The sequence below is a fragment of the Notolepis coatsorum genome, assembly GCF_963971535.1.
Source record: "Notolepis coatsorum genome assembly, chromosome: 19".
NCBI classification, from domain to species: Eukaryota; Metazoa; Chordata; class Actinopteri; order Aulopiformes; family Paralepididae; genus Notolepis; species Notolepis coatsorum.
Window position 1 is genome coordinate 75,423,384 of NC_140183.1, and position 23,755 is coordinate 75,447,138.

The 23,755-nt window shown below is 42.4% G+C and overlaps 2 protein-coding genes across 2 annotated transcripts in view; one reads left to right on the top strand and one right to left on the bottom strand.

Annotated features, from left to right (window-relative positions):
• Positions 1-1,680: 1,680 nt before the first annotated feature.
• On the bottom strand, positions 1,681-12,795 carry fkbp14 (FKBP prolyl isomerase 14). Its single transcript, XM_084335836.1, has 4 exons — positions 12,475-12,795; positions 11,496-11,647; positions 3,459-3,586; positions 1,681-2,393 (listed from the first exon to the last, which is right to left on the bottom strand). The coding sequence occupies exons 1-4, from the start codon at positions 12,669-12,671 to the stop codon at positions 2,235-2,237; spliced, it is 636 nt and encodes a 211-aa protein (XP_084191962.1). The 5' UTR covers positions 12,672-12,795; the 3' UTR covers positions 1,681-2,234.
• A 304-nt stretch (positions 12,796-13,099) lies between these two features.
• The window catches only part of plekha8 (pleckstrin homology domain containing, family A (phosphoinositide binding specific) member 8), a 32,951-nt gene continuing 22,295 nt past the window's right edge, over positions 13,100-23,755 (top strand). The window contains exons 1-2 of the mRNA XM_084335648.1: positions 13,100-13,239; positions 22,886-23,002. Of these exons, the coding sequence (XP_084191774.1) occupies positions 13,200-13,239; positions 22,886-23,002 (157 nt within the window). The 5' untranslated portion in view covers positions 13,100-13,199. The remainder of the gene's footprint in view (positions 13,240-22,885; positions 23,003-23,755) is intronic.

The following is a 23,755-nucleotide window of genomic DNA, read 5'->3' on the forward strand; positions in this document are numbered from 1 at the left end:
CGGTCTTGCTGAGTTTGTTATTTGAACCGAAGAGAATGGACTCTGTTTTGCCCATGTGTAATGATAGTTTGTTATCAGCGAGCCATATGCAGATTCTGCCTAGTTCCGAGCTGAGGGTTTTTTCAACCTGTAACTTGTTCTTGTCAGAGACCAGCAGGGCTGAGTCGTCCGCAAACAGGAACAAGTTGCAGTCACAAGCTGACGACATGTCATTTGCATAAATTAGGAACAGTAGCGGTCCTAGTATGCTTCCTTGTGGAACACCACAGCTCACTGTGAGGGGGGGGGATAGGGTACCGTTTACCTCCACCATCTGTTCCCTCCCCTCAAGGTAGGATTGCATCCTGTGTTCGCATGGATTTCCTCTGGGTACTCCAGTTTCCTCCCACACCATAAAGACATGCATGGTAGGCAGGGACTTCAGATGGAAACTAGCTCATTAGCTTAAATCTGGCACATTTACATTGATGTGGAAACTGAAGATGTTCATTAATTAATGTGCACGGTCCCTGAGTAAGAAATAAATAAACAAACTTGAAGATGGCTTCATACCCACTGCAATTATGGACAAATAATTAGCTATATAGTAACTTATAATACTATGAATTTATCCAGACCTCTTTTGGCCAAGCCAGTGTGGCCAGCAATACCAGCAAAGCCCCTCCCCTATCCCCACTCAACTCCAACCCACACGTCAGACCAAAACAATATATTTAATTAAGTGCAATACCAAGATTGGTTCTTTTCCCTAGAGGTTGCTGTTTGACAACTTTATAGATTCTACCTTTAAATTGGGTATTAGTGATTAAATGTGATTAAGCTATTTCTTCATCAAACCCACTGTTGATTGCATGTAACCTTTTCCAAAGTATAGCATAGCCTACTCTTATTGTGTTGAAGTAAAACATAATGCAATTCAAATTAGCATAATGTAATTTAAGTGCCAAATATTCTAAATCAGAAAATATACCCATATTGTTATGGCAAATATTATATGTTTCATCCTATTACATAATTTGTACAGCTTACTGGGCCTATTCGTTCATAGCTGTTTAAATACATATTCTCTGTACAGCCTTGACTAGTTAATATAGTTAACTAGTATACAGTTTCTCAGACACTAGGGCGACAGTCTCAGTGTTCTTAAAACAACGACCAAGGCCCAGGACAGCTTGACTAAGATATGACATGTCCAAGAAAATCACATCTTGTTCTTTTCTTGTTGTCTTCATATCAGACAAAACCCCTAAACCCATCTTTGTTTTCATTTGTCATTCCCAGCTGGTGTATTTAATTGTAAGTCTGCCCAGAGCTCTTTTGCACTTTTTCTGGTCAGACGCTCGTGTTTCACTTGTCTCTGATTGTAAACTGAGGATACTTTTCTGTGGCCACTGAAAATAAACTACTATTTGAATTTCTACAGTTCACCGTCTTGGCTCCTTTGAAATATTCCACAACAATATCCTGTGTCAGGTTTCCACAAATGTAGTCTCCTCTTTGTAACAGGCTTGACAGAAAACCTTTGAATGCAAAGGGAAAAGACAAGAGCACCCTCTAGTGGTCCATCCAACCTGAATTGTACAGTATATCACTCGGAATAATATGAACCTAAAGCCTTTTTTCTTTTTCTTTATCTTATCTTTATTTTCAAAATATGTTTTGAACACATTGTTTATATTTTTATAAATATTTATTTCAGTCACTGACAAACACAAAAATGGCTTTTTATTACATGTCAGGTAGTTTTCAGTGCATGTAGAATAGAGGCTCTGACTTTGACATCTGCAAGTACACTATCAACAGTAGATCAGAAATACCCTGAATGAGAAAACACATTATGCATCTGGTTTCACTGCAAATCAAATAACCTACAAAGAGCAAAACATGCACTCACAGAACAACCAAATAAATTCTTCAAACCTACTGTCGGGAAAAGAAAGCAAGAACTCTGTGTATTTTGCCAGCGATTATTGTATTCCGTATGGGTTGAAATAAACATGACGGATATATGATTTGATTTCATTTGATGTTTTTTTTTCTTTTCGTGTCTTACATACAGGTGTGAGGTGTATGCCCAGCCCATATGGGCTTACAAGACACATAACAATAAGTATATAATAATATACTTGACCAATTACTTGACAAATGACAAATAGACCAAGATGGCCACAAGAATAAGAAAATAACTTAGACATTCTGGGTAGTTTAAGACTGAGTAATGAAACAAGGCCTCTCTACAGCTCATCGTGTTTGTAAGTGAACTCCCTGGTAGATATGAAGCCATCCTTATCACCGTCCTCCTGGCTGAAGATGTCATCTACCATCACCTCATGATTGGTATCATTGGCAGCATAGCCATGTTTCTCGAACTCCTTCTTAAGGTACTCCGCCACCTGGTGTAGAGAGGATATTCAAGATATTCACATATTGTTCCAAGACATTCTTGCCTCGATACAGAAATCAGGGCATCCTGTTTTATTCATAATATTTTACAGTTACTGGCAAAATATGACTATACAGTATTTTCCGCAGATTTATCACTGCCATTAGGCTTCCATTGTATCTGAAAATGTGAAATGCTAACATCTGACTAAAACACCATGCTAACATCTGACTAAAACACCATGCTAACATCTGACTAAAATGCCATGCTAACATCTGACTAAAATACCATGCTAACATTTGACTAAAACACCATGCTAACATCTGACTAAAACACCATGCTAACATCTGACTAAAACACCATGCTAATATCTGACTAAAACACCATGCTAACATCTGACTAAAACACCATGCTAACATCTGACTAAAACACCATGCTAATATCTGACTAAAACACCATGCTAACATCCGACTAAAACACCATGCTAATATCTGACTAAAACACCATGCTAATATCTGACTAAAACACCATGCTAATATCTGACTAAAACACCATGCTAATATCTGACTAAAACAACATGCTAGCATTTGACTAAAACACCATGCTAATATCTGACTAAAACACCATGCTAACATCTGACTAAAACACCATGCTAATATCTGACTAAAACACCATGTAAATCTGACAAAAATAATATATCGCCCCCAACTATGCTTTGGTCACTCTTACCACTGAAAATAAAGGAAAATACAATGGCTCTAATCCTGCTGACCTCTATGTATCACAGACACAACTTCAGTTCTTGTGTAATTTTCTCTATTTCTTTTGAGTTTTATTGTTTTACTTTATATTTTGTTCAATTTCTCATTAATTAGACTTGAAACTGCACATTGTGTTGTATTCCATCTGAAAATACCAATAAAATGTCAATCATAAAAAAATACAATAGCATTATGATGTCAGTTTTTTTTCTTATGACTGTATTCCTGCTTTGTCAATATTGAGTTACTTTAGTGTCCAACCAGTACTCGAGGAAGATAGTTTAAAACCCTCACAGATGTCTACAGTTCCGTACCTCTTGCCTGGACAGCTTCCAGTCATCGTTCAGATCCATCTCGCTGAAGGACTCGTGTGACTTGGGACCGTTACGGATCTCAACCAGCTCAATGTCAAATATAAGCGTGCTGCTTGGGGGGATCTTGCCTGTAAACAAACAAAAAATAAACAATCAATGAACAAAGGCATGATTAAAAAAAGATTGTTTGAGCAGAGAAACTGCTTCCTTTCTACTATCATACCAACAAGGGGCAGTATTCAATCAAAAATAGAGGTGTACAACTGTATACAAAATAAATGCCAACCTACGCCTGGTAGACAGCTCAACCTACACCCGGTAGACAGCTCAACCTACACCTGGTAGACAGCTCAACCTACACCCGGTAGACAGCTCAACCTACACCTGGTAGACAGCTCAACCTACACCCGGTAGACAGCTTAACCTACACCTGGTAGACAGCTCAACCTACACCTGGTAGACAGCTTAACCTACACCTGGTAGACAGCTTAACCTACACCTGGTAGACAGCTTAACCTACACCTGGTAGACAGCTCAACCTACACCTGGTAGACAGCTTAACCTACACCTGGTAGACAGCTCAACCTACACCTGGTAGACAGCTCAACCTACACCTGGTAGACAGCTCAACCTACACCTGGTAGACAGCTCAACCTACACCTGGTAGACAGCTTAACCTACACCTGGTAGACAGCTCAACCTACACCTGGTAGACAGCTTAACCTACACCTGGTAGACAGCTCAACCTACACCTGGTAGACAGCTCAACCTACACCTGGTAGACAGCTCAACCTACACCTGGTAGACAGCTCAACCTACACGTGGTAGACAGCTCAACCTAGGCCTACACCTGGTAGACAGCTCAACCTAGGCCTACACGTGGTAGACAGCTCAACCTAGGCCTACACCTGGTAGACAGCTCAACCTACACGTGGTAGACAGCTTAACCTAGGCCTACACCTGGTAGACAGCTCAATCCCACTACCTGTTTTAAAAAGACAACTAACTAACTCTAACCTTAACCAACTTCGAAATTAGTGCCTAAGCTTAACCGGCGAAAGAACTTGCCGTCACGCTCTAAGACAAACTCTAACCTTAAACTCTAACCTTAACCTTAACCGAAGAGTGCCTAAGCTTAACCAGTGTAGAAACTTGCCGTCCCACGATTGGCGCTCATGTCACATGACCTGGCCAATCAGAGCACAAAACGGGAACCCGGAAACGGCGATGCGTTGTAAAAAGGCTTCAAGCGTCCCGGACGCGTGTATATTTTCCCTAACGCACTTTAACTTCCGCGTTCGGGTTCCGCGATCTGATTGGCCACTGACGTTTCTCTCAGCGGCAATCGCGTTACGCCTTGTTGACATTTTCTTTGCAGGAAGTGTATTGGCACATTCAAGTTCTGATTGGTTGAAATTTGCCTTCATGTTCGCCACCTACTGCCACCTACTGCTTTGGCAGTGTACTACATCACTGTGCTCAGGTTGCAAAACGTATGTCTCACTCGGCTACCGCTACGTTGCGACCTGGAAAAGCGAAACTCATCTGAAAACGAAACGAAGGTGTAACCGCAGCCTAAAGGATTTCAAAAGCGAGCGCGTGGCGGGAGATCCGCGGAAAAAGAGAGAGAGAGGGGGACACATAACATGAAGTGCGCGTCAGGAGATTTTCATAAAAGATCTCGGCGCGGAGGCCTCCTGTCAGCTCAAACGACCCATTAAAGAAGTGGGGAGCAGGGGAAATGCATTTTCCAAATTGGCCGACGGGATTTACAGTCAGTTTAGCGCCGGTGACCCCCTAACGCGCTAATGTTTGGTTGGTGTCATCAGCCGCCCCCCCCTGTCCTAAAAGAGGTTGTAATAACCACCCAGATAGGGAAACAGGGTTGACTAATTACGTTTGTTTTCACTTTATTTACTTTTGTATTTCTACCAGATTGGTTCATTTAAATCCTTGCATTTTGTCCACTTCATAAATTTGCTGTTTCATTTTATTTGATTATTGTAAGTGTGTTTTCTTTCCTTTCTTTCTTTATTTTATTTGTACCCCCCCCCCCCCGTAATATTATGCCTGTAATAAGCCTGTAATATTATGCCATTAAATTGCTAGCTAACGCTACCGTTATTGTCATTACATTACACTATTATTTCAGGGTTACGATCATATTGCCTTTGTGCTTCACTTGCTATTCAAAATTTGCTCAATTAGACCAAAACTAAATTGTTCCGTTACTCTCAGGTTGGCAGCCTCGCTGGTTTGTTCTTGATGGAGGAACTTTGTCCTACTACGACTCTGAATAAGACGCCTGGAAAGGATGCAAGGGCAGCATTAAGATCTCAGTGTGTGAGATCCAAGGTTGGTAGCTAACTTCATTTCCTGTGGTTCTATTTTAGATCTAGTTGGATGGGCAAAACTCCCCAAATTGTTATTCGATAGTCACAACTGTGGAGGTTTTTGGTCTCTGTTCACACCTCCCCTCCTCCCTCCCTTCCTACTCCTTCACACCTCACCTTTTGTCTCACCTCACTTCCTTGGCCCAACCCCCCCCCCCTTTTTTTTTTAACGATTTACATTTTTAGGTTGTGGTGAGGTTTTAACATAAGCCCTGTCAGGTTTCTCAAGTTTCAAGTTTCTTTAATAGTTGTCATACAGAAGTACAGAATACTTTTATACAAAATGCTTCTTACTGTTACGCTCCAGAGACTGTGCAAGACAAGATAAGTATGAAATAAAATAACATAGTATAGCATGTAAATTAGAAGTAAAAAAAAAATGAGGTCACAGCAGTGTTCAGTATAGACATATGTACAATGTTCGATGCAGAATAGAGGTAACTGAGTTACCATATAATATACAATACTGTGCAGTGTACTAATATACAATACTATATAGTGCAAGGCAGAAATGGGATGAGGTGCAATTTAGGTACAATTTACAGTAGGTGTACGAGTTGTAGTGCAAATCCTTTATCAATAAATATAAAGTGTGTTTGTGTGATCTAAAGTGTGGAGAGTGGGTGCTGCAGTGTGTTGTTTGTTTAAGTGAGTGTGTGCGTGTGGGTGTGTGTGCTGTGTGCATTTGATGGTTGTTGCATAGTGTTTATTGTTCGTTTAGCAGCCTGATGGCCTGGGGATAGAAGCTTCTTCTGAGTCTTTCTGTGCTCGCCTTAAGACTCCGGTATCGCTTGCCTGACCGCAGCAGTTCAAAGAGGCAGTTGTTCGGGTGGCTCGAGTCCTTAATAATTCTCTTAGCCTTCCCCTTGCACCGCTTGTTGTAAATGTTCTGGAGGGTGGGAAGCCCCCCTCCAATTGTGCGTTCGGCTGAACGTGTCACTCTTTGTAGTCTGCTACGGTCTTGTGCAGTGCTATTCCCAAACCAGGAGGTGATGTTGCCAGTCAGGATGCTCTCTATTGTACATGAGTAGAAGTTCCTAAGGATCTTCTGACTGACTTGGAACTTCCTTAGGCGCCTGAGGAAGTAGAGGCATTGTCGTGCCTTCTTCACAACACTGTCAATGTGTGTGGTCCATGTCAAATCCTCGGATATGTGGGCTCCGAGGTACTTGAAACTGTTCACTCTCTCAACCGGTGCCCCGTCGATGCTGAGGGGGCTGTAGTCCTTGACCCCCGACCTCCTGAAGTCCACAATCATCTCTTTTGTTTTTCTGACGTTCAGGGAGAGGCAGTTCTCCTGACACCACTGTGACTTACCTCACCTGCACATTCACTTTATAAATATTGTAATCAAATAAATCATATCTCATATCTCCTAGTATTCCACACAGGACTGTACTGTACAGCATGGTCATGCTGGACCTACAAAAGGCCTTCGACACTGTCAATCACTCCATTCTGATTGACAAGCTAAAAGCAATTGGTTTTGATAGTTTATCAGTGAGCTGGATGCAATCCTACCTGGAGGGGAGAGAACAGATGGTAGAGGTAAACGGTACTCTATCCCCCCCCTCACAGTGAGCTGTGGTGTTCCACAAGGAAGCATACTAGGACCGCTACTCTTCCTAATTTAGGCAAATGACATGTCGTCAGCCTGTGACTGCAACTTGTTCCTGTTTGCGGACGACTCAGCCCTGCTGGTCTCTCTGACAAGAACAAGTTGCAGGTTGAAAAAACCCTCAGCTCGGAACTATAGGCAAAATCTGCATATGGCTCGCTGATAACAAACTATCATTACACATGGGCAAAACAGAGTCCATTCTCTTCGGTTCAAATAACAAACTCAGCAAGACCGACGACGGCTTCTCAGTTACAGTGGGTGACAATATTGTCACAAGGAAAGACGAAATTACCTACCTGGGTTCCATCCTAGAGGCAAATCTTTCCTGTGACAAAATGGCATCCAATGTAATAAAAAAAGTCAACCAACGAACTAGATTCTTGTACCGGATTTCAATAGCGCCAATCTGAGAAAGGTTTTACCTGACTTCTATCAGCATGTGACTTGTAACACCAGAGGCGGTAACATCCTAGATCACTGTTACACGCAATTCAAGGGTGGCTACAAGGCTCATTCTGCTAGTGGCTTTGGTAAGTCGGATCATGCGGCCATTTTCCTTTCACCAAAGTACAAACAGAGAATCAAGAGCACTCCTGTAGTCTCGCGAGAGGTGCAGAAATGGGATTTGACGTCAGAGGAGACGCTCCAGGCTGCGTTTGACTGCACAGACTGGGGTGTGTTCCACGACACAGATAACATTAATGTCTACACGGAGACAGTGCTGGACTATGTTCGTACTTTGGTGGAAGAAACAATCCCCACTACCACAATGAGAGTTTACCCAAATCAAAAACCCTGGGTAGACAAATCCGTCCGTGAAGCTCTGAGAGCGCGCACCAAAGCATACAACGACGGCCTAGTGGCAGGCAACATGAATGACCACAAGGTGGCGCGATACAACGTAAGGAGGACAGTGACAGAGGCCAAACGGCGCTACAGGGATAAAATTGAACTCCAGTTTGAACAGGCTGACTCTAGAGCTATGTGGCAGGGGCTCAAAACGATGACAGACTACAAAGGCGCCTCCCTCAAACTGAACAGTGACATCTCCTTAGCAAATGACCTCAATACCTTCTATGCGAGGTTTGATGCTGGTAATAACAACACCAGCCCACAAGCCACGGCAATGGGGGGGGGGGGGGGGGTCTGCTGCTGATGGAGACTCAGTGTTCAGGGTAACAGAGCATGAGGTGAGGCGGACCTTTAAAAAAGTGAATATCAGGAAGGCAGCAGGACCGGACGGCATCCCCGGCCGCGTCCTAAAAGTCTGTGCCGACCAACTGGCCCCGGTATTCACTGACATATTTAACCTGTCCTTAGAACAGGCTGTCATCCCCACCTGCCTGAAGAAGTCCACTATTATCCCTGTACCCAAAAAATCCAAGCCTGCTTGCCTCAACGACTACCGCCCTGTAGCTCTCACCTCCATAGCCATGAAGTGCTTTGAGAAGCTAGTAAAGGGCTACATCTGCTCCTCCCTCCCCATCAACATGGACCCCCTGCAATTTGCATACCGCCCCAACAGGTCCACGGAGGACGCCATAGCCCATGTGCTGCACACAGCAGCATCACACCTGGACAAGAGGAAGGGGAACTATGTGAGAATGCTATTCATCGACTACAGCTCGGCATTCAATACCATAGTCCCCTCCATACTCATAGCCAAGCTCAGGGACCTGGGCTTGAACTATGACCTCTGCCAGTGGGTCTTGGACTTCCTGACGGGCAGACCCCAGGTGGTGAGAGCAGGCAACTGCACCTCCTCATCCATCACCCTCAACATAGGGGCCCCCCAGGGCTGTGTTCTGAGTCCCCTCCTCTACTCCCTGTACACACACGACTGTGTGGCTCAGCGGAGTAGCAATACAATCATCAAATTTGCTGACGACACAGTGGTGGTGGGCCTGATCTCTGCCAACGACGAGAGGGCCTACCTGGAAGAGGTCAAGGTCCTGGCGGGATGGTGCCAGGAAAACAGCCTCTCCCTGAACGTCAGCAAAACAAAGGAGATGATTGTGGACTTCAGGAGGTCGGGGGTCAAGGACTACAGCCCCCTCAGCATCGACGGGGCACCGGTTGAGAGAGTCAACAGCTTTAAGTACCTCGGAGCCTACATATCCGAGGACTTGACATGGACCACACACATTGACAGTGTTGTGAAGAAGGCACGACAACGCCTCTACTTCCTCAGGCGCCTAAGGAAGTTCCAAGTCAGTCAGAAGATCCTTAAGAACTTCTACTCATGTACAATAGAGAGCATCCTGACTGGCAACATCACCTCCTGGTTTGGGAATAGCACTGCACAAGACCGAAGCAGACTACAAAGAGTGACACATTCAGCCAAACGCACAATTGGAGGGGGGCTCCCCACCCTCCAGAACATTTACAACAAGCGGTGCAGGGGCAAGGCTAAGAGAATCATTAAAGACTCCAGTCACCCGAACAACTGCCTCTTTGAACTGCTGCGGTCAGGCAAGCGATACCGGAGTCTCAAGGCGAGCACAGAAAGACTCAGAAGAAGCTTCTATCCCCAGGCCATCAGGCTGCTAAACGAACAATGAACACTACACAACAACAACCATCAAACGCACATAGCACACACATCCACACGCACACACTCACTTTAAACAAACACACTGTAGCACCCACTCCCCACACTTTATATTTATTGATGAAGGATTGCACTACAACTCGTACACCTTACTGTAAATTGTACCTAAATTGTACCTCATCCCATTTCTGCTTTGCACTATATAGTATTGTACATTAGTACACTGCATAGTATTGTATATTATATGGTAACTCAGTTACGTCTATTCTGCATCGAACATTGTACATATGTCTATACTGAACACTGTGACCTCATTTTCTACTTCTAAATTACATGCTATACTATGTTATTTGATACTATCTTGTCTAGCACAGTCTCTGGAGCGTAACAGTAAGAAGCATTTTGTATGAAAGTATTCTGTACTTCTGTATGACAACTATTAAAGAAACTTGAAACTTGAAACTTGATCTCCTCTCTGGTAAACAAGAATACCCTGAAGACTCTGGCAGGAGCACTCATTCAAGGGTACTACGACTATGCGTGCACCTCATGGTATCAAAGCACCTCAAAGGCGCTTAAAACAAGATTACAAACATCACAAAACAAACTGGTCAGACTACTACTTGACCTTACCCCCAGAACCCACCTCACCCCTGCCCACTTTGACAACCTAGGATGGCTTAGAGTAGACGACAGAGTACAGCAACTTGCAATGGGCCTGGTCTACAAGATACACTATACGACTAAGGTACCCATGTACATGTCAAAATACTTCCCAAAGGTCAGTGAATACCACAACCACTACACCAGAGGAAGCTCAACAAATCATGTTAAACCCAGATTCGGCTCAAACAAGGGACTAAACACGTTTCACAATTATGCCACATCAATGTGGATGTAAAGGTGTAAAGGAATGTGAATCCCTATACCCACATTCAAAACCGCTCTTAAAGAGCACCTACGGGAGGCTGCAATTCGAAACTGGCCACCGTAAATGCCCAAAACCCCCACCACCTCCTAATAGACAGTCTCCTCCCCACCGCATGTATATATTCCCTCCCCGCCAAATGTATATTTCTCTCCCACCCACCCACCCCCTCCTAATGTACAGTCCCCTCCCCATCATATGTATATACTCTGTCAGGATCTAGGGGTAACAGTACTGTATATTTGAATACCGTTTATGTCACAAATGTATCAGTACTAAATACCTATATGTCCCTATGCCATAAATGTCATGTATGTTGTGTATGTCATAAATGTCTATATGAATTGAAAATGGGGGACCCTGATGTAAACAAGACAAACGACTTTCTCAGGTCTGCATCCCCTTAACAATTGTGTGTATTGAGCCGTACTGTATTGTACCCATTCTGCAATCTGTTAAATAAAGTTTTCATTCATTCATTCATTCATTCATTCATACAGGTATACTGGTTAATACTTGGTAAGACTTGGTTATTAATACACACCTTTTCCTTCTTTCCCGTATGCCAGAGCCGGGGGGATGGTCAGCTTCCTCCGTTCACCAGCGCACATGCTCTGTAGGCCCTGATCCCAACCCTGGAGCGCCTCCTGGATGCCAAGAGTGAACCACAGTGGGTTCTTGTCCCCATGGTGGCGGCTGCCAAGAGTCACAGAGATCCATCATAGTGTTCTTTAAAGGAAAGAGCCCAGCATACACTTATAACATGTTTAAAGGCTAAGGTCAGAATTTTGGACCCCTATTTCCTGTACGTACGATGATGTTGTCGGTCGAATAAAGAGTTCCTTTCTCAGCGCGATGCTGTGTTTCATACTGGATACGCGCAGCTCCGGCTAGTTTGCCACAAAATAATGTAAAGTATTTGGGTCACTCGCTAGTCTGTACAGGCCCGAACACACTCCACACAGCACGCCCAAAGCAACAGTGCTGCAAAACAGTTTGCTACGTGTGCACTTTCAGGTATGTTTAAGTGATTTTTACAGAGTGGCCACCTTCCTTTACATTCCTGTCTTTAGGTTAACTAAGAACTGGTTATCCAATATGAAACACAGCATGGAAAGGACTACCGTTAAACAACACCATTGGTGAGTATAGGGGGAAAGTGAAAAGAAAATGTTGAACTCTGAAGGCACACAGTCCAGAGCAGTGACTGGCTGACATCTGATGCATGCAATTGCAAGAGGGGTCATCTGCAGGGAAGGTCAATGGTTAAAGGTTACATGTGTTGGGGGCAATAGAACCCTTTTGCTGGGGTCAGAGTGGACAGTGTGAACAGCTGAGTCCAGCCAGGGCCTCGCTGCAGTTTAATTGACTGAAAAAGAAAGCAAGCCGGAAATGATCCCTATAGTAACAAAGAGATAACTTTGACCTGGCTTTGGTATCAAAGCTATTATTAAAATAGGAGGGGGGAGGTGGCAGATCCTGAATCATGCAGCATGCACTTAAGTACGTCATCTTCAAGTCACCTGGAATGAAACATGGTGTCATTGCTCTCCAGAAATCCCTCGAAGTGTACAAGAAGCATGTCTCCATATTTTGATTCCCGGTAACACATAAATGGTTTATGTATAACATCAATTTTAACCTCTGGTTCTGGTATTTTTCGTCCATTCACATTAATAAAGAGTGAGAAGACAACCGAACATAAAGTAAACAGTAACATTTTCAAGCAGTGAAGGTAGAAATTAGCTCTCTTGTTTCAAAGTCTGCAAAAAAAGGAAAAGAAATCTATGCCATGCCTGTTACAGTAAGATCATCTTTACTCCGAGAATGTCAGCTACGTGGCAACCAACTTTTACAATTTGCAACAAACGTAGCCACTGTGTTTAGCCGTAGGACCTCCTCCTTCGATGATTGGTGAGAACTTTTTGGAAACCGCGCCCAGTTTCCGAACTCGTTCTGTTCATTGGTGTTCACATGTTTCAACCACCAAGAACACGCCCACAACCCTAAAACCCCTTTGATGTGACGCGAGTGGACTCTCTCTAGTCTCGTGACCACCAACGGGATTCACGTCAACTTTACGCACTTTATCTCCGTAGCTGAAACACAAAGCGGAGACAGAACGCTACTCCACAAATCACACTTGCGCGGCCCAATGGTGTGTTCGCGATCAGCTGTGCTGCATCACGTCTCGCTATGAAAAACGATCAGTAATGAACCACGGGAGCTATAGGTGACTAACTAAACAATGGAAGGGATATTGCACAAGTGGACGAATTACATAAGTGGTAAGTGGCAGCCGACATTTGAACGTTTCTGGCTTCTGGTGGTGGATGTGGTTTGGATTTAGCTAGCTACTGTTAGCTAGAAGCTAACAGTAACGTCAACATCAGACACTTGCGCTGTACGTGGAGTTGTACGTTAGCTAGTGTTAGCTGTGTTACAGGCGCTACGGGGATGGAGACCAGAAAAATACTTTCGTCTTGTTACGTTTGTTTTCACAAACTTACAGCTATGGAGCCTTGGATGTGAATGACATTTCCGATTGATAAAATTAGCAAGCCAAGTTCCAATTTTCCTTACTGAGACGTTACCGAAGAAGAACTGACCTGGAAACAACTGCTATCTGTTTGATCATCATCACTTCGTAGCTACGGTTAGCCTCGCTAGCTAGCAGCCTGTCTGTCACCTGTCATCACTAATCGCGTGATACGTAACGTTACTTGTAGCTAACTAGATAATCCCCATGGGGACGAGTGAGGTTCCACCTGTGATTCATCTCATTGTAGCCACCCATTGAATATCAAAACTATAAGTATAACAGTCAAACAGTATTGTGTCGTGTGTGTCATATATATTATGATTAATTGAAAATGGGGGACCCTGATGTAAACAAGACGAAAGTATTTCTCTGGTCTGCATCCCCTTAACAATTGTATGTATTGAACTGTACTGTACCCATTCTGCAATTTGTTAATACAGTTTTCAATCAATCAATCAATCAATCAATAGGTTCATAATATTTGACGGGGGTGTAGTTTAAATGGAATTGTGTTGCTAGAAATAACAGTTTGGACCCAAATGTATTTCCTGACATTTATTTAATTAGCAAACATTGCAATAGGAAATACACATGGGTCTCTTTATTATTGTCACTTTGAAACCGTCTATAATATAGATTATTAAATTTGTATACTGTTACAACCAATAAAGGTAAATGTTTTAACTTAATCTAGAAAATGTTAATCTTTACTCAGTCGTTTCCAACTGGTAACTATAACTACTAATGTTACTGCAGTACCCATAAGCCCTGCCTTAGGAGCACTCATTCAAGGGTACTACGACTATGCTTGCACCTCATGGTACCAAAGCACCTCAAAGGCACTAAAAACAAGATTACAAACATCACAAAACAAACTGATGGATATAGCAAGCTAGCATAAAGACGCATAGTATAACTGTAGATTGTATAGTATAGCATTGTATAGTAGTGTACATAAGACCCAGTGCCTCATCTGTAGCTAACAGTGTATTGCACTATCGCAGGACCTTAGCATGTCTTACCATGCTTTTTGTAAACTTTATGTATACCTGTTATGTCTTATTCTTATTACTTGTATTATTGCACAAATGTCTTATTCTCATCCTATCTTATTATTGTATTATTGCACAATCGTTGCGGGCAAGACCCCCCCGCATTTCACTGTATACTTGTATGCCGTGACAAATATAACTCTTGACTTGACTTGGTCAGACTACTGCTTGACCTTACTCCTAGGCTAAAACCCACCTCACCCCTGCCCATTTGACAACCTAGGATGGCTTAGAGTAGACGACAGAGTACAGCAACTTGCAATGGGCCTGGTCTACAAGATACACTACACCAGGGGCGTATTTCGCACGGGGGACATTGGAATGGGTCCCCCCCATTTTTTCAGAATGCAGTTATGTCTAGAGTTGTTCCGATACCGATACCAGTATCGGAAATGCCGCCGATACTGCCTAAAATGCTGGTATCGGTATCGGCGAGTACCCTCTAATGTTGCGCTCCGATACCATATGACGTAATTTATCAACAACACTGCGGACGTTGGGCTCTGTAGATATACCCTACTCGCTGAGTGAGCATTATAAAACAAACGTGCTTAATCGACCGTGAATTAAAGTGTCAATTGCCATTTGTCATTTTAACAGCAGAGCAGATACTTTCTTAAAATGCCATCGTCCCGACAGAGCGCTGTTGACGGGGAGCTCTGATGAGTTCGCTTGGTGGCTGGTGTTATTAGCAGTGAACAGCTAACCGAAAGCTAGCTTTGACGTTACCTTGGCTAAAGTTGGGGCTATTCGTAATCCAGCAATAATGGCTGCAGACCTGCAAGCAAAGTACAGCAAGTTGGCAAAGGAGTATTCCAAGTTAAATCACAATGTCACCAGTAACGTTACAGTCTTCTATGGTCTTTCCATATACCAGTAACTTATGCTAGCTAACCTAGCTCACGTTAACGTAGTAATTGCACAATTGCACGTCGCGTACACAATTAATGACATGTTGCGGACAGCCATATCGGCGACAATGTTTAGCTTTTAGTGCCAAATGATAAGAGTCTGAGGCGGAGTCTCAAAAGAGAATGTTGAATATTTATTGTGCAAAAATCACAACAGTTCCTCTGCTACTTCACCGGAGCCTTGACTGAGTAGGGTATATCTGCAGAGCCACTTGGTAACGAGTGCAAAGCGAGTGGATCTAGAGTAGGGTATATCTGAAGTCCTGCAGCCCCATACTCATTGATTAATGATACTAATACAAATCTATACAATCACCTGTTGAATAAATACCATTACTTTCTAGTTTTTACTAAAAAACAGTATATATAAAACAGTATCTGTAAAAAAAATATATATATATATATATATATAATTTTTATACTTTTTTTTTTTTTTTTTTTTTTATGTATGCACTGGTATCGGATACGTATCGGTATCGGCCGATACCCAAAGCTTAGGTATCGGAATCGGATCGGAAAGGAAAAAATGGTATCGGAACATCTCTAGTTATGTCCCCCCCAGGGGAGGAAACTAACTTTTTGGCTTACCAGCCAACTGGCGAGTATCTGATTTTTTTTACCAGACAAACTGATTTTCTACCAGCCAAAAAAAATCGCTAATTGTGATAATTACTTCTTTGTATGTCTTCGTCTAAATAGATTTTCAATCATAGTAATAATCACACCGTGTCTCTACTCTTTAAAATATTTATTAGCATAAAACATTAATAACAGTCTCTACTCTTCACAATATTAGCATAACACATATTAACATGAAAGAGGGATCTATTCTGGACTGGGTTGGGCTGAACTGGGCAGTGAAAGATGCTGGGTTGGACTGGGTTGGGCAGTGAAAGAAAAAAACCGAAGTATGTTGTGAAGTGTATAGATAGATAGATGTGAAATGTATAGATGTAGCAGTACTGTCTATCTGTATGTCGTGTATGTCATATGTTATGATGAATTGAAAATGGGGGACCCTGATGTAAACAAGACGAAAGTCTTTCTCTGGTCTGCATCCCCTTAACAATTGTGTGTATTGAGCCGTACTGTATTGTACCCATTCTGCAATCTGTTAATAAAGTTTTCAATCAGTCAATCAAGTTAACTTTGAACCTCGGTTGTCAAGCCACGTCAATGTTGTGTATGCATCCGAGTGTTCACTGTGCCTTTAAGACGGCACGGTGGCCTTACGACAGTGCTGTGAAGTACCGTGAAGTACCGTCAAGTGTTGTGGTAACGTCAGTTGGGTTGGTCTGCTGTTGTGCACTGGTTGAGCTAGCCCCTTTCGTGACTGCGATGTGCAAGCCAGGGGCTTTTGAGCATGAAATAAAATGTCTAACCTTACGTCGTAGTCCGGTGCGCAATAGACTAACATACACCTCTGTAATTTAAATGTGTCCTTGCCTTGGACTCGAGAGTTGTACTAGGGTTGGATGCAGTTCCCCGTTGCTCAGTCTGTCTGTTTTCCATCTTCTGTGTTTAACGTTATCTGTTTGCGAGTAGAGATGTTCCGATACCATTTTTTCCTTTCCGATCCGATTCCGATACCTAAGCTTTGGGTATCGGCCGATACCGATACTTATCCGATACCAGTGCATACATAAAAAAAAAAAAAAACGATATTATATAAATTTTTTATAAATATAATTTTTTTTTTTTTTAACAAATACTGTTTTATATATACTGTTTTTTAGTCATAACTAGAAAGTAATGGTATTTATTCAACAACAGGTGATTGTATAGATTTGTATTAGTATCATTAATCAATGAGTATGGGGCTTCAGCACTGCAGATATACCCTACTCCAATGATCCACACGGACATTATACGTTGCTGCACTCGCTACCCACTGGCTCTGCAGATATACCCTACTCAGTCTGTCTACAAGGCTCCGTTCAGTAGCAGTCGGATCTGTTTTGATTTTTGCACAATAAATATTCAACATTCTCTTTTGAGACTCCGCCTCAGACTCTTATCATTTGGCACTAAAAGCTAAACATTGTCGCCGATATGGCTGTCCGCAACATGTCATTAATTGTGTACGCGACGTGCAATTGTGCAATGACAACGTTACCGTTAGCTAGCATGAGCTACCGGTATATGGGAAGACCATAGAAGACTGTAACGTTACTGGTGACATTGTGATTTAACTTGGAATACTCCTTTGCCAACTTGCTGTACTTTGCTTGCAGGTCTGCAGCCATTATTGCTGGATTATATGAATAGCCCCAACTTTAGCCAAGGTAATGTTAAAGCTAGCTTTCGGTTAGCCGTTCAATGCTAATAACACCAGCCACCAAGCGAACCCATGAGCTCGCCGTCAACACCGCTCTGTCGGGACGATGACATTTAAGAAAGTATCTGCTGTTAAAATGACAAATGGCATTGACACTTTAATCGATTAAGCACACGTTTGTTTTATAATGCTTACTCAACAGACCAGTGTTGTTGATAAATTACGTCATATGGTATCGGAGCGCAGCATTAGAGGGTACTCGCCGATACCGATACCAGCATTTTAGCCAGTATCGGCGGCTTTTCCGATACCAGTATCGGTATCGGAACAACTCTATTTGCGAGTGCTTCCTTGACTGATGGCCAGTACCACGGGACTTTTATTAAACATTCTATATTTCCGCGGGTTGGCCAGTACTGCAGGAACTTTTATTAAACATTATATATGTCCGCGGGTTGGCCAGTACTGCGGGAACTTTTATTAAACATTATATATGTCCGCGGGTTGGCCAGTACTGCGGGAACTTTTATTAAACATTATATATGTCCGCGGGTCTTGTGCAGTGCTCTCGTGGCACTGTCAACTCGCCAGACTGGCGAGTGGTCTTCATGAATCACTCGCCAAACGTAAAAAATACTCGCATTTGGCGAGTAAAGTGGCCTAATTTCCTCCCCTGGTCCCCCCCCTTCTGACTACCTGTCCTACTATTATGCAAAGAGGAGTAGATGGGGGTCGCATTCTTGCCCTTATCTAGAGCTAAACCAGCAGCAGTGACGACACCAGCAGTGTGTGTGTGTGTGTGTGGTGCGTTCCTGAAATCAACTGAGAGTGCACTCGCTATTTGCATATCAATAGCGCCGGTCGTCAGGTGTGTTAAATACGACCGGCGCTATTGATATGCAAATAGCGAGTACTTATCTGGGCTTGCACTTAGTAGTTAGGAGCACTTAGGAGTTCAAAAGTGCGTTCATTCTCAGCACTCTGTTATAACGGCGTTCAAAGATGTGCCAGATTTCATATGTATTTCAGCCGAAAACCCAGTTAAAATACACCGTAAACAGGCTTTAAAATTATGTGGAAAACCAACCGATCTGGCAACCCCTGCTACGTCATCAGACTCATCACAACAACAGCTGAATCTGCATCTGCGAGCAGAAGCTGAGCGCTGCGCAGCAGCAGGTCGAGAGCAGCACTCGCTCAGAGTCAGACTCTACCTCTTGACGTCGGTGCTTTGGGATTTAAAATAGTTTAACGTTAAAGTCAGTACTGACTCAGACGGAAACAATCTAACGTTTGTCTGTAAACTTTGTCCACCCGGTTTGAAGAAGCAAGTCCCCACATCGACGCGACCGCGACGACGTCGACAGCAACATTGAGAATATGCAAACGTCCTGTTTTAAGTTTTCATAATAAAGACAATTCAAGCAAAGTTGTTCCTCATGTTTTTGAAAATATACTGTAGAGATGAAAGCGTTATGGAAATGCCAGTATTCTGATTGCTGTCTGTGTGGTTCAATATTTTAAAAAAAATAATAGTTTGCAGCAACGTATTGAAAAAAGAACTAACAAAATGGGCCGTTCAATATCTCCTTTAAATATGTTCGAAATGTCAAACAGACCTGGGTACCTACAGGCTACAGTCTATCACTACTTTTGGGAATCTAAGTGTTTATCCAGGTTCTGGGGCCAAGTGATTGATTGATTGAACACTTTATTAACATATTGCAGAATGGGTACAGTATAGTACAGCTCAGTCATGAATTGAAAATGGGGGACCCTGATGTAAACAAGACGAAAGTCTTTCTCTGGTCTGCATCCCCTTAACAATTGTATGTATTGAGCTGTACTGTATCAGGGTCCCCCATTTTCAATTAATCAGGACATACATGACATACAGATAGACAGTACTGCTACATCTATACATTTATGACATACCAGATTTGCAAATACAGTACTGTTTGTGATACAAAAAAGATACAAAAAATGCGGTATTGCACCCCTGGTATTTAAAAAAAAATCTAGGTAGAGAGGGGGGGCTGCCATTAAATTTTTAACCTGAGAGTGCTGGTCTGGCTTCATATGACACACATGACATACAGATAGACAGTACTGCTACATCTATACATTTATGACATACCATAGCTTTTGTTGTTGTTGTTGTCATATTCAATGGAAGTATTGTAACATCCTTGTATTGTAAATACATTTCACGATGGGAGCCATCAGAGATGAAAGGCGTTCCTACTGGAGATCTCTGAATGCAATGTAATTCTGTATGTATGAGCTCAGTGTGTCGTTTACATGGAGAAATGGCGCCACCGCCTGGGAAAATGCGGTATTGCACCCCTGGTATTAAAAAAAAATCGAGGTAGAGAGGGGGGGGGCCCCCCCCTAACCCCCCCCAGCGACGTCACTCGCCACGCCCACAAATCTGTCCCCGGCACACCTGGAGAGAGAGTTACGCCACTGCACTACACACCACTAAGATACCCATGTACACAGGGAACAAACTTAACTTTTTGACTTACCAGCCATTTGGCTGGTAGATTTTAAAAACTACCAGCCAGGCAGATTTTTCACCAGCCAAAAATTAAAAATAGCTTTTTAGTATATCGCCATGTGTTATTATTACTATATAATACTCTCATATGCTATTTTCAATTAATATCATAAACAACATAAGGAATATTAGCATAATTTTGAGTGGACTGAAGGAATGAGTCAGCGTTAATAGTTTTAAATGCAAATAATTTATTGAAACATAGAAGTGGGGTCGGGGACACACACACTGTTTCAACTCACCACCCCCGCATCATATTGTAGTCTAGTCTGTCTTCAAACATCCACTCCTCTCGAAACTTTTTTATATTTGAATATCAACATTATCTGTGCATCCTCAGTAATCCTGAGTTTACTACAATATACTCCTCTCCTGAGTCCTGACTAGTGACTTCATCGTCTTTCTAAACGCACGCACACACACAGAGAAAGGGAGAGTGCCCCCTCCCCCCCCCCCCATTTCCCTTTCCCCAGTCCACACTGTCTGCTGTTCTCTATGGCTCTGCTGCTGATCAGGATTAGCTTGTTAGCTTACGCAAACATAACGTTCATTTCGGGCGATGTGGGCATAAAGGAATGGCGACGATGCAATGCATGTTAGATGCATTTGACCCGTTGTGAGAAGAAGAAAAAACCACAGACTTATTTCGGCTCGCAAAATAGGCGCACTGCTGTGTAGCTCTGCTCTCAGGGAACAAACTTAACTTTTTGACTTACCAGCCATTTGGCTGGTAGATTTTAAAAACTACCAGCCAGGCAGATTTTTTAGCAGCCATTGGCTGTTGGCTGGTACTTATTTTGTTCCCTGCATGTACATGTCGAAATACTTCCCAAAGGTCAGTGAATACCACGACCACAACACCAGAGGGAGTTCCACAAATCATTTTCAACCCAGATTTGGCTCAAACAAGGGACTAAACATGTTTAGTAATTATGCCACAACAATGTGGAACGCCCTACCCACAGCCGTAAAAAATAATTAATGTGAATCCCTACCCACATTCAAAACCTCTCTCAAAGAGCACCTACGGGAAGCTGCAATTCGAAACTGGCCCCTGTAAATGTCCACCCCCCCCCCCAACCCCCTCCAATGTACAGTTTCTTCCCCTTCAAATGTATATATATTTCTTTAATTATCTATTTTTCTAAACAGTACTGTATATTTGTATGTCTTGCTTGTCATAAATGTCTTAATGAAACAGTACTGTATATCTGTATGTCATAAATGTCTTGATGAATTGAAAATGGGGGACCCTGATCAAACAAGACAAAAGTCTTTTTCTGGTCTCCATCCCCTTAATAATTGTTTGAATTGAGCCGTACTGTATTGTACACGTTCTGCAATCTGTTAATAAAGTTTTCAATCAATCAATCAATCAATCAATGAATGGTAGTCAACAGCGAGAGAAAAATCATTTGTTGATCCTGTTTGAATTGTGCCATGAATTCCCCTTTTTATTATACATTTAAAAGTATAATTGTCAGCTAGCTAACGTTATGTTATAGCATCACAAGCTATCGATAATGTTAATTATAATAATAATAATACACTTTATTTGCACCTTTTTATACAAGAATTGCATCCCAAAGTGATTCACAGCAGTGATGTAGACACAAAATAGGCATAAAAACTTTAGCGAGTTCAATCAACTTTCTTGACTTGCAAAATTATCTTTTTAAATTGACAAACGTCATATGTGTAATTCATGGCACAACTCAAACGGGATCAAAAATAGATTTTTTATTTAGATATATACGGTTATTGGTATTTCATTATATAATTCCAATAGTGTATTATGTCTGTTGTTTTGACTACTTTGGTCTCACTCAAGTCGAGACTGGTCTTCAAATACAATGAACCCTTTCCTGGACAGTTGTAGTTTTGCATTAGGGTACACAGTATTGTACCCATTCTTTTTTTCCTCGTTTTTCTCACATGTAAAAAAGCTGATCTCATTTAATTAGGCTCAACTCTGCACCTGTCAGACCAATTAAATAAGTGGAATCATATAAACCGGCTACCTTGAGAAACTCCTATGGTAAAAGACCATAGGCAAAAAGTAGTCCGGGACCAGACGGGTATTAAAACATTCACGTCACTCCCCAGGTCTATAGCTAGCCTGTAATATTATGCTAGCAAATTGTTAGCTAATGCTACCGTTATTATCATTACATTACACTCTCATTTCAGGGTTACAATCATATTGCCTTTATGCATCACTTGTAATGTAATTTAGTAATTTAGTAATTTAGGACCTGCTCCGAGGTCATCAATTGGCACACATGCGATGCATGCATGCAATTCGTATCTGCGATTAACCCATCCCGTCGCCCTTCCCCCCCAAGGGCAGCCGGGAGCAGACAGGCGTCAACGTGAGCCGCGCCAGGGGACCAATCCAAGTGCTCCTGTCCGTCTTCGTCAAGGACGCCACAGCGTTAGCGATCTTGTTGTTGTGCATGTTTTTCCATTGGGTTTATCTTATCGGGGGGGAAACCCTTGCGAGCACGGGGAGAACATGCAAACTCCACACAGAAGTGAGCAAAATTTGCTCAATTAGACCAAATCTAAATTGTTCCATTACTCTCACTCAGGTTGGCAGCCTCGCTGGTTTGTTCTTGATGGAGGCACTTTGTCCTACTACGACTCTGAAGAAGACGCCTGGAAAGGATGCAAGGGCAGCATTAAGATCTCAGTGTGTGAGATCCAAGGTTGGTAGCTAACTTCAGCTCTTGTGGTTCTATTTTAGATCTAGTTGGTCGGCAGGGATGTGCAAAACTCTCAAAATTGTTATTCTTTAGTCACTATTGTGGAGGTTTTTGGTCTCTGTTCACACCTCCCCTCCGCCCTCCCTTCCTCCTCCCTCACACCTCAACCTTTTGTCTCACCTTACCTCCTCCACCCAACCAGGCTTTGTTATTGACCCCTGTCTTACCAGTAATGCCATTGTTATTAGGAAAGACTCTTGTCGTCAGCCTGCTTTACTCTGTACTACTTGCCAGTAGTACTTATTTACACTACAGTTCTACTCTGCTTTACTTTTTCTCTACTGTTGTGGAATATTTTAAAGGAGCCAAACAGTGAAACTGTAGAAATTCATATGAGTCAATCAGAGACAAGTCAAGTGTACACTATCTCTGGTCAGACTTACAATAAATACACAGTTTGACATGACGACAAAAGATGACAAATTAATAACGTATGACAAGAAAGGTAAACAAAGATGACATTAGGGGTTTTGTCGTATCTGTCACAAGATTGATATGAAGACGACAAGAAAAGAACAAGATGTGATTTTCTTGTACATGTCATATCTAAGTCAAGCTGTCCTGACCCTTAAGTTGTTTTAAGAACACCATCAGACTGTCGCCTAGTGTCTTGACTAGTTAAAGCTTTGTACGGAGAAATATGTATTTAAACAGAGCTATGAACATGCTCAGTAAGCTGTACAAATTATGTAATAG

Bases quoted from the DNA above. Each gene is read 5' to 3' on its own strand.
- fkbp14 (XM_084335836.1), bottom strand. From the start codon at position 12,671: ATGTTACTGTTTACTTTATGTTCGGTTGTCTTCTCACTCTTTATTAAT. The intron at 3,587-11,495 runs GTGTGTATTAAT...GTTTGTTTACAG, and splicing joins ATACGGGAAAGAAGGAAAAG to GCAAGATCCCCCCAAGCAGC. The intron at 2,394-3,458 runs GTACGGAACTGT...TCTCTACACCAG, and splicing joins GGAAGCTGTCCAGGCAAGAG to GTGGCGGAGTACCTTAAGAA.